This window comes from Tigriopus californicus, chromosome 6 (assembly GCF_007210705.1).
Source record: "Tigriopus californicus strain San Diego chromosome 6, Tcal_SD_v2.1, whole genome shotgun sequence".
Classification (NCBI taxonomy): domain Eukaryota; kingdom Metazoa; phylum Arthropoda; class Copepoda; order Harpacticoida; family Harpacticidae; genus Tigriopus; species Tigriopus californicus.
In genome coordinates this window covers 14,284,440-14,295,780 of record NC_081445.1, presented here as the reverse complement: position 1 = coordinate 14,295,780, position 11,341 = coordinate 14,284,440, and the positions used below count along the sequence as shown (strand labels likewise).

At 39.1% G+C, this 11,341-nt stretch overlaps 1 protein-coding gene across 1 annotated transcript in view; it reads left to right on the top strand.

The window, feature by feature from the left end:
- Window positions 1–9,805, top strand: part of LOC131882108 (calcium uptake protein 1 homolog, mitochondrial-like) — a gene marked incomplete in the record, with an annotated part of 24,216 nt that extends 14,411 nt beyond the window's left edge. The window contains 4 exon segments of the mRNA XM_059229164.1: window positions 726–1,073; window positions 3,857–4,077; window positions 7,357–7,544; window positions 8,888–9,805. Coding sequence (XP_059085147.1) covers window positions 726–1,073; window positions 3,857–4,077; window positions 7,357–7,544; window positions 8,888–9,477 — 1,347 coding nt within the window.
- Between the last annotated feature and the right edge of the window lie 1,536 nt (window positions 9,806–11,341).

Genomic DNA, 11,341 nt, shown 5'->3' with positions numbered 1-11,341 from the left:
GTGGACAACTTCTGGAATTTTCCAGATTGCTAATGTACAGCATTCTATCGACAAAGGCTGACTGACGGACAATTTTCCCATTCCCATCTGCCTCGTCAAATGAGAGATGAAGGCCAACTTGTTCAAAAAGAGCCTCCTTGGATCCAAAGTAAACCTATGGAACTCTTCGCATACATCTTATTACAAAGAGCATTGGAACTACTAAGGATAGAGCTTCTGTTTACATTTTAGCTTACTGTCAGCCTCAATCATCTTAAGATGCCATCTCTGTCCTTTTCAAACCAGTCCAAGACGTACGCCAAATTTGGCAACCCAAAATCCCCACCAGACACCAACCAAACAGAGGGGAAAAAGGCCTTTGTTTGAGGAGGTGCAAAACTAGGCCTTTGAACTGACACAGGCCCGACAGCTCGCTCTTGTAGCGAAAAAAAAGTCCGTCTATGTTGGATCGCAAAAGAATAGAAAGAACTTTGGGGATTTGATGACTCAGGCCGAAAGTTACATTCTATCAGTGTCCGAAGCCGAGACAAGGCTTTCGACGTTTCATCGCTGAAAAGCACACACATTGATGGATTATGATCAATGGATCCCATGGGTTCCATTTGATTGTCAGTTGACTGGACTTGAGCCCTAGAATGGCATCCATCCATTCTAGATTTTGAGAGAGCCGACTCTAAATGATTCATCCATGTCTCTCTCTCTCTCTCTCTCTCTATTTGTTAAAGCAATCCCTCACGTCGGACACGAATCAATCGTTGCCAAGTCATCAAAGTGGACCAGAAGGCGAAGATGGCCAAGGTCAGCAAGTGCCCTTTGGCAACGAGGATCAAGACCATCAAGATCCAGTTGTGGAAGCGAACAGCGAGTCGCCAAGAGAACAGGAAGAGGAAGGAGAAGAAGACCCTGACGAGGAGGAAGGGGAGAAGAATGGCAAAGAGAAGAAGGCCAAAGAGCGCATAGGCTTCCGAGAGCGCAAAGTGATCGAATATGAGAATAGGATCCGAAACTTTTCCACGCCAGACAAGATCTTCCGATACTTCGCCACCTACCGGAGCATTCAGAGCGATGGAGAGGTAAATATAGCCATGGCCATTGGCCCAGACTGCTTTTTCGTGTCAATGAATAGTGAAAGTTTCAAAAGCCTGTCATTCTAGTAGAACGGTAGGCAGCCCGCCGAGGTTTTGTTGCTCATTTATCTTGATAGTTGGGCAGTAAGGGTGACGATTCAATCCATTTATCTTGCATTGAGCGAATCCCATCGAAGAAGTCTAGTAAATTCATGTCTAGAACCAAGCCCCTAAAAATGCCTTTTCTATGGTTTTGTTGAAATGTAAAAACACGGATAGTCATTTGTTTATCTCGAGATGATAAAAAATCCAACAAATGTTGAAACGAGAGCGAATAAGAGACAATAGAGCTACATGTCGTTTTTGAAGCGTGGCAAGGTCTAATAATGTCGTGCTGTATTAGGAATATCCAGGAGCTAAACAATGCTAGAGTTGGTTGTGGACCATCATTGCTGTCTGAAATGGACACTTGACACTTGCAACCAGAAACTAAGATGTCAAGAAAATCAAATTTGAGAAATATCTGGCCATTCTGGCTGACACAAAGGGCAAATGCTCTAAAGTGCTCTTAAGTTACTTATGATCATTTGAGACACTTTTCATAAATATGCCACCAATCTCCAACTAGTTGTATTTAGTACAGTTGCTTACAAAGAGAATCCAATGCGATATCATTACATTTTTTTACAAATTTCTACGTGGGGCTAAATTTTTTCAACATCAACCTTGCGAAATCAACTTTGTGCTCAAGTTGCTGGAGCATATTTCCTATTTCAAGAGATGGCTGATCATGTTTTCGTAGTTTGGGGTGCTGGGGCCATCACATTACTGTACGTTTCCCAAGGGCAATTTCTTGTCTCGAATCAGACTGTTTGTCCGTCTTAGGGCCTGGATTAGTGCCTGATTGCTTCCCTGAGAAAGGTCGGGAAAGAACATCGAATTGGGGACCACTTGTACTGTCGGAAGCTGCGTTGACCATTTGCCCCATCCGCGCTAATAAGTCAAATTGGGCATAGTTGATCTTAGAAATATCTCTAAGATGGCCAAGAACAAGGTACTGTACATGAAGAACCCGGAAGGTAAAAAGCAATGTCACATTTTAGAAAGGGAAGGATTTTTTGATTCACCGAGTAAGTCAGGCGAGTGAGTCTCTTCTAGACCTGGGGAAAATGGTAAAAAGTAGCTCGCTAAAGGCAATTATAGTAAAAGGTAGCAAAATTGCCAATATAAGTAGAGCAGAATATTCAATTTTGCCTCATTTATTGGAGCACAATATTGTCATAGTAAGATGTAAAAGTGTAAAAAAAAAACGAAGCCGGGATGCAAATGAAATCCATTAGATTTAGATAACTTGTTAATTTGGTAATGAACCAAAACAAAAACAGATTGCCTATTGACCCGTAAAACTTTGGATTGCTCAAAAATTTCGTAGTATATTGACTAACGCCTCACGAAACCTCTATTTTCTCGTCTTTTTCCCGGGTCGTTCCATCGACGAGTGATCTGCATTCATTCAAGGAAATTTGCCAAAAAAGCCCCCTCCTTAGCTTCAACTACAGAAAGATGGCCCAAGTTGAAAATAAGATCGCTCTAACATGGAGGTATGACGACTATTACTTTGCCAGAATGTTATTTCCTGCAGTTTGAGCAAAAGTGGGGAATGGTTTGTCAATTTTCCCTTGATGTTGTGAAGGCAAATCGGCGAATGTACGACTCAACACAAGAAGAAAAAAAAATCGTCGGAACAAGGTTCCGTGAGACATGTTTCAAGGCATTACGAACTTCTTGAGCAAGCCGGAGTTTGGCATGTCAATATGGTAAATTACATTGCCAAAAGGAATCAGTCGAAGTGACCTTGTATAAGTAAAAAATGGAGTAACATTACATCAAAGAAATCAGTTCACATTTTTTTAAAACTTGATATCACGATGCCTGCCATGTTGCAAAAAAATAACACAAAGTGAAAAAAAGCAATACAGATATCATCTAATGATGTTTTGCCTTTACCATTTACTTTGACAAGCAACCTTTGTCTTTTGATTCTTGATGCCATCTTACTTTAAAAATATTGTTATTCCTAAGAACTGAGAGAGGTTACGGCAGTTTGCTTTTTGCCTGAGCGAGGATTTGAAAGCAAGAGAGAATCAGGGGTCCCATATTTTTAAAGAGTGTTTTTCTGATGTCAAAATTTATTGTTCACATAAATCAATAGCCACCTTGAAAGTTCATTTCTAGCAGTTAGTGATGCCCTGATTACAAAATGACCACTGTTATCAAAAGTTATCAAAAGGACATCAAAAACCGACTGACATTGATGAAATTATGATGAAAAACGCAAAGAAACGTACGATAAGTTATTTTTTTCTTTGTCCTGATCAGCCCTATTTTCAAGGGCCAGTCAAATCCGCCAACGCTGATTCGTTAGTGGATCCGATATTATGTTATGGTTGGTTGTGGTTGGCGTTTAAAAATCCCCTTTAAAAAAGGTCGGGGAGGAGAATCAAACCAAGGACCTCTCACTCCAGGAAACTGTGATAACTACTTTACCACGTCTTCTTCCTTACTAATCCCTTCCAATCTTTCATTTGAAATTATGTTGCATATATTAACACTCATCTAGATATTATAACAATCACCCATTGCACTAATACTTGTGAGCTCTCGTGTCTGGGCTAGAGCTTTACAAGACTGAGTGCTGCCCAAGTACTTGCCCAAGTTTGAGAGTATGAATATGTTTAAAGCTCAGACCCGTTTGTGATTAAAAGCAACTGCCGTTCCCATATTTCCAGATCTATATGACACCGGGTGACTTTTTAAGATCTTTGACACCTGGAGCGCTTCAACCAGTTGGTCTCGGTTTGGACCAATTCCGAAAGTTCGATCCAGCCGTAGGTGCGTCAGGTGTTGAAGATGATTTGGATCCGAGCTCAATTTTCTATCATCTGGGAGCTCACGGCTTGATCTCATTTTCGGATTATGTCTTCCTACTCACAATCCTCTCAACCTCAAGGTAAGTAATTGTACCGACCGGTGTGCATAAGAAGCAACGGTCAATACCAACAGATTTACGATTTGTGTGACATAGCTTTTGGTTGATTTTGCCCTTCATAGCTCATTTTACAAGAGTCACGAAAAACATGTCATCGATGAGTTGAAAAAGTAATATAACATTGCTTTGGACTTATTCTTCTTATTGGTTGTTGGCGATAAAAGGTCCGCAAAGGAGATTTTGGCTCCGGCTTCATACTAAGAAATTAATCCCCTCTAAGCTTCATTGGGATACAAGCAAGGCATTTAGAGTAACAGAAATGAGCTTGGGGCTTAAATATGAGACATCATGTTCATTGTGTGTCTCAAGTAAAGTTTACATGCCAATTGAGATTAGATTAGTTGGTTTCTTCTCCTCAGTATGGCATGTGATGAAAATATCTTTAGTATTTCTTTCATTTATTTTAAGAAACTAAGCACTTTGGGCCTAAAAAAAATTGGGCGTTTTATCTCGGAAGGTTGACTGCTGAACACATAGATAACGAATTAATCTCCTCAGGAGACAGTTGCTTATTTATTTTGCCAGCCCAAAGTTTTTGTGCAAGCCGATTGTTAGATTTGAAAGTTGACCGGTAGAGAGATCTGGAACACCCAACGCCCATTTAGTTCAAGTACTGTCTTTTTGTTACTGGAGTTAACATCCAGTTACGCTTACATTCTTTTGCCGTTCCCAGAATGAAAAACAATGTCAAAAATTTTCCAATTTCAATTGGGGCACATTTGCGACATCGACACATTTGGTAAAATATGTTTTTTGAACTTACATAGCTTAGCTACTGGTTCATGTTTTTCTTCGTATTTTGTTTATTTGTTTTTTTAATCCATGGAATAGCTCAATGCCAGAATTGGTAAATGGCATTGCATGCCTTTGGATCTTCAAATTGTTTAAAACCGCAAAAAATGGCCCCGCCTCCGTGCAAATGTATCCGTTTCGCACGACTGCAATCAACTCTTTGTAGGTAATCATCGATATTTTTTGTTCCGTTGGCTGTTCCTTAAATTGCACTGTTTTTGGTCTAAAAGTTAAAAGAAGAAAGGAAGTCTAATGCTTATGAAGTGCCTCGCTGAGAAGTCGGTAGGTAAGAAAAGGAATTGTCCTTTGATCCCCGCCGTCAAAACTTTGCTCAGATCCAATTTTCAAGAACCACGGCTTTCAAAGAAGAGGTCCTAAACCGCCCAAAGAGGCGAAAATTGCCTCCACGATATGACGCAGCATTGCCCTCATTGTCACTTGTCAGGACTCGTTCAGGCTTGATAAGTTTCCAACACCGCAAGGAAAGCGAAAGAGGACTTACTTAATGTGATAACTTTGTGCCGAGACCACGAATTTGCGGCTCAGGGCTCGAGGCCTTGAGGCTGAAAAGGCTTGGCAAGATTGGCGAGAAAAACAAGCTGAGTCCCTCCATTCTTGACTCGGCATATTCTGAAGGTCATCCATGTAAAGTTCCAATTCTTTCTCCTTCACGACAGTCTGAAGCAAACTTCAATCAACAAATTGTCAAGCTGTTGAAGGTGAGAAAAGTGTCAAAAAATGGTTTTTTTAATTCTCATCATAAAATGGGTAAATTGGGATTTTGTTGGTTGAATGAGTATTTAACGGATTAGTACGCTCCAACGATATATTATATATTTTTGCAAACATTACAATTTGCAACCTGGGGGAAGAAAACCAATTTTCCAGATATCATATAATAGCCATAGAGGTAGAGTAGAAACGCCTTGTTTTTAATTCTTTTTGACAAACAAGCAAGGTGTTCTTTCGTTGGAGAGGCTGCGTGAAGAACCCATCATTTCCGATGAATATTGCATAGTATAAGTTACCCAAATGTGTACAATATATGACGGCAGGTTCAAAAAGCATAAATGGTACTGATCATACTTGATCAAATAGTGTTCTTAACTTCAAACTCGGCAACACTGGTTTGGCAGCTGTCATCATGGGTACCTAAAACTGGAGGGCTAGACAAGCCCGCTACCTAAAACCATAGATATCTAACCACTAGATACCGTCCCACAGAGGCGGCAATGCCAAGAGAGTTCACGGCGAGCAAGCCGGACACTGGCATGGTTGTCCTAGTACCCTTTGTTTAAATACAGGGCACTAGGTTGCCCATATTCAGTCGAGGTAATCCTGACATCTCTTGTGTAAACCTGGATCTCTGACAGTATTTCCAAATTCTGATAATAAATAAATAAAATGAATAGAAAACCCATATGCAACCCCTTTGCGATGCAAACACTCTCTTCTGGCCCAATGCATTAAACTGGTTTGAGCAAGTTGTCCGAGCGCTTTTTTGGTCTAGCACTTGGGCTAACTTTTGGTTGGATCAAACGACACATTTCTTGACTTACCCAAAACAGTGCTACCACAAAGGGTAAAACTAACGAGAGCGCCAGCTAGGGCCATCCACAAACCAGTTATTTGAGGCATGAATGAACAGAACGTTTATGTGGCTATGATGGGGCTCAAATTGTAATTTTCATCAAGATGGTGGAAACACTCAATGGAAACGGAAGTAGCAATTCTCAGTTCAGGCTGACACCCAGAGATGTCGGGGATTACCTCAACTATGTGTAAAAGCTGCAATAAAGCAGCACAACAAACTTAATTTTGAGCAACTTGAATCGACAAGTTCGCAATGGGCAAAGACAACCCGTAGAGTGAAATCTCTCTGATGGGCCTTACTTCCTTTCAGGCGAAATTCTAGTCCTGGGGCCTGCACAAACATTTTCCTTTTATCTACCCTTATGATCATTGTCAAGAATAATGAAAAATGAATGAAGTACCGCTAGTTTGGATAGAGAACCTTTCCATAAGCCACACTGACGACAATGTTTTTTTTGTGACTCCAAATTATGTAGGTTTGCATTTACGAGAAGCTCAAACCTGATTTGATAGGTGCTGTCTTGCAATATCCCGTAGATTATTAATGAAAATTCGTTTGATTCCATTACGAGCTTGCAAGAATGAGTGATGATATTTTACCTTTTCCATGGTTCAAGAGATTGAAAGTAATTAAAGAAGTTGACGGAAAAATAACTTACGATTTTATTTGCATTGCTCTTCGAGTGATTGTCGTTCCAATCATTTTTATCCCTCTCCATGTTATTGACAAATCTTCCAGGAAATTTCTTTGATGAAATGAAAAATTTTCAAACGCGCTGGGTAGATTGGACCTTACTTCGCCAAAAGATGAGTTTTTACTCGCTGCCCAATTAACAAAACCCACTTTTGTTGCAGACGTCAATTTGAAATCGCGTTCCGCATGTTTGATCTGAATGGAGACGGGGATGTGGATGTGGAGGAGTTCGAGAAAGTCCAAGAGATCATCCGCCAAACCACTTCCAATGGCAAGAAACACAGAGACCATGGCAATACTGGAAGCACTCTCAAGAAAACTAACACCGCCCTTTCCAATTACTTTTTCGGTATGTTTGGTATGTGATGAAAGCAAAGTCCGTATTCACGGACCTGACCAACGGAAGAAATTGACTTTCATCGCAAGTATCCTGAAAGTGCTTTAGTATACAGTCCTGTAAAGTAGGATTGCTAAATACAACCTTTACAGAATAGCCTTTAGGTTCCATGGTTATTTGTAGGGACCGCAGAGGCTTAAAGTGCGGGAATTTAGGCTAGTTAAAACAGTAAAAACTTTTTCCTAGGTTCCTTCATCGTTTAATTTGCTCCTCTCTAATATTCCTAAGGAATATGTGGGCGTTTGTCAATTGGTAGATTTTAGATCAGACTTGGCAATTTTTCATTAGCATTGCCAACCATCCGTTCATGGGACTGCCAACTCTATTTCGTTGGTGAGCCAAATATTTCATCAATTTCAGGGTAGATCAGAATTAATTATTCTGTTCTAATCTATAAAGAAGTACATTCCCCGTGGTGTGAGAAAAAGTGTCCAAAATATAATATAAATTCAAATTATGATATAACGCTTTGTCAAGACTAAGAGTCGCAATAGTGATAATAATCAGTAAACAACTCAAAAAAAATCTCACCGGGATGAGCTTCAAATTGAAATATAATTTCATCCTGATGTCCTCTAGTTTCAAGTTGCACCACAAAAATGATGCTTTTTGTTGAGCTGTTTTATCCCTTTTCTTTATTGCACCTTCATTCTTTTCAAATGAAGATTGGCAGGTCTTTCATTAAGATAATAAAACCAGAAGAGGTGAAAAGATGCATCTCGAAATTTATGTCTTTCAAGTTCCTCCACCTTGGCAATAGCAAGCCTGAGCTTTAAAAAAAAGAAACTGAAAGGTGGAAATTGAATGATGAGTCGGGCATCCAGTTTCCATATTTGCAACGTAAAATTCAAGGACAAGAACTGCTGAATTCCTTTCCCGTCATTTTTTGTTGAAAAGGAACGTAACGAAGGGAACAATATTGAAATGTCTTCAAGGTTGCTTTTCACGGATTAGCAAAGTGGTTCGCCGGGTTAACCGATGAACAATAATGAAATACAATGCTTGAAATAAATATTTGACGATTCTCTAAAGTAGGAGCAACTGACTAATGACTTTGCAGTATTCATTTATTTGGTTTTCTTTTACCAATCAGATCTACGACATATTTGTTTCTGATCTCAATATGTCTTTTGCAATTTTGTTTATTGTGACACGTAGTTCATGTCATTAGGACAAATAATGCCAACAGACTGATGTGTTTATTTTGTGTCGGTAGCAAGCAATCCTTTGGATCTTGTGCCCTCACTCGGTAGTCACGACAATCATAAATTCCACTTTCAATACTTCTTTTTTAGGTTCGGACAGACAAGGAAAGTTGACCATTGATCGCTTCCTGGCCTTCCAAACTCACCTACAAAGAGATATTTTGGCTATGGAGTTTTCACGCAAAGACCCTGTTCACGAAAATGGAAACATCTCGGAGAAGCAATTTGCTGAGCTGTTGCTCACCTATGCCAATTATGCGCCCAAGAAACGCACTTCAACATTGAAGCGGGTCAAGAAAACCTTCAAGCCCACGGAGGAGTGCCAATATCCAGGAATCTCATTAGAAGAGTACATCAACATCTTCTACCTTCTAATGCACATTGAGGATGTAGAGAAGGCCTTGTGTTTCCATAATTTGGCTGGAGCGTCAATTGATCAGAGAACCCTGAAACACGTGGCCAAAGTGACAGCTGACGTGGATTTATCCGAACACGTGGTAAACGTGATTTTTACCATCTTTGATGAAGACGGCGATGGAGGGTTAAGCAATCGCGAATTTGTGGCCGTGATGAAGAATAAGTTGAAGAGAGGATTGGAAAAGCCCAAGGATACGGGATTCATGAATTTCTTCACAGCTGTCACGAAATGTGCCTTGACTGTGAAAGCCAAGGTTCCATAGGCAGAAGTGATCGTTTCTTCCACTATTATATCACGGTTTTATCAGGGATATTGTTCCACTTTTTGATCTTGTTACAAATTTCCATTGTTTCTAATTTGATGGAAACTTTAGAGACTCTGTTAGATTTTTGTCGAATTGTTAAACAGAGGGAATGTGTGACTATGCTCTCTTTCTAAGCATGGGGGAAAGTACCCGTTGAATCCGATTGTCAAACCAGATTTAAGATACTGTATTGTCCATCCAACTCCTAATAAGACATTGTGATTGATATTCATCAAATTCGAAGAATAGACTAGTGTCAACAAGCAACAATAAACAAACTGAATAACTCATTATTTCATAAACCTTTTACGGTCTAGGAGGTGACCATTTTGTCTGAGAAAAAGAGTAGAAAGTAGACTGGCTTTGACCGGGCGAAACAGAATATTAGTTCGATCACTTCATACAATTGTTTTGCATTGTGGAGTGATGAAATAGTCTTTTTTTTTTTTTTAGAGTAAACAAAAGTAGCTGTTTAGCGTTAATATATTTAATCGTTTGTTAATCATAGCTCGATTGATTGCTAATGACTGAGAATAACAGAAAGGAGATAAATTCAAACATGGGAAACAATTTGACCCTTTATAAAAAATGATCAATAGAGGCATACGTTGAAGACAGTACACCTAAATACCGTTGCTGCAACTGATGAAGACTTATTCATACGTTGATACGTTATTTGCATTTCAATTCAACCAAACGAGAAAATTTCGAACTGTATCCTAGCTAATCCTGGCCAGTATCAGGCAAATATTCACGCCCTTTTATTCACTCTCAATTGACCAATTGGAAGCCATTGCAATCAAAGGACAAAGTGTTTGTGATTACGGGTTTCGTTATTAAGGCGTCATCTTAACCCGAAACAATTTGAGGCCAACGTTTGATTCGTGGAAATCTGCTTCAAGGCCCTTTTTCAATGTGCTTTTGCATATAAATATAATCTGCACTTTTTGCATATTTTTTTTGCTTCAATAGTTCTTTTTTTAAAAATCCTAATGACGAGCAACGGCAAAAGGCTAAAATGATCCTAAAGCAATCCCTTCTATTGCCCTTTAACAAAAAACAGCTTGCATCCTGGCGAAATTTGTTCCATAACACTGCATCTGTTTGTGACTAAGTAAAGCATTAACTGCTAAGAGCGAACCAATCTTTTGCTCTTGCTATTTTTTTTATGTTCTGAAACAAAATGATTTTAATAGCTTAAAAGATGCAAATCTTGGAAAAGTTATGCAAAAAGTGAGATAACCAAGCCATTCAAAAAAAATCATTAAACCTTTAAATGACAAGCTTTTGAATTGGACAGAGGGAGAGACAGTTCAGCCTTTTTTTCTGTATTGTTATGTTTTCAAGAAAGATGGGAAAGAAATCAATAAACTAATAAAAAATAACCACTTTCTGAGTCAGGTAAAAATGCAAAAATGTAGATTAACAAAGTAATGCAAAAAAATTGGAGAATCTTAAAAACTTGCATTTGCAGGTTTTGAGCAACCCAAGTCATCAGAGATATCTCAGATTAATGAATAGTGAGAACAACACATTTCAAGAGGGGTTGGTAAGATGAAACAGGGCCTCTAAAGAGAGGAAACGACAGGGCTTTCCCCTCACCGCCAACAAAGGCCATTGCGTTGATTGAATTAAGACAGTAACTCTAGTTTCAATACAACAAGATTATCCATACCACATAGTACATTTAAGTGTTCCTTTTAATAATTAAATAATGATCTCCTTGATATACAACTCCATCCATATACTGAATGTTTCTGAATTGATTTTGAAAGTCAGAAGAATAAAGGAAAAACCCATGAACATCAAATTTATAAAAGAA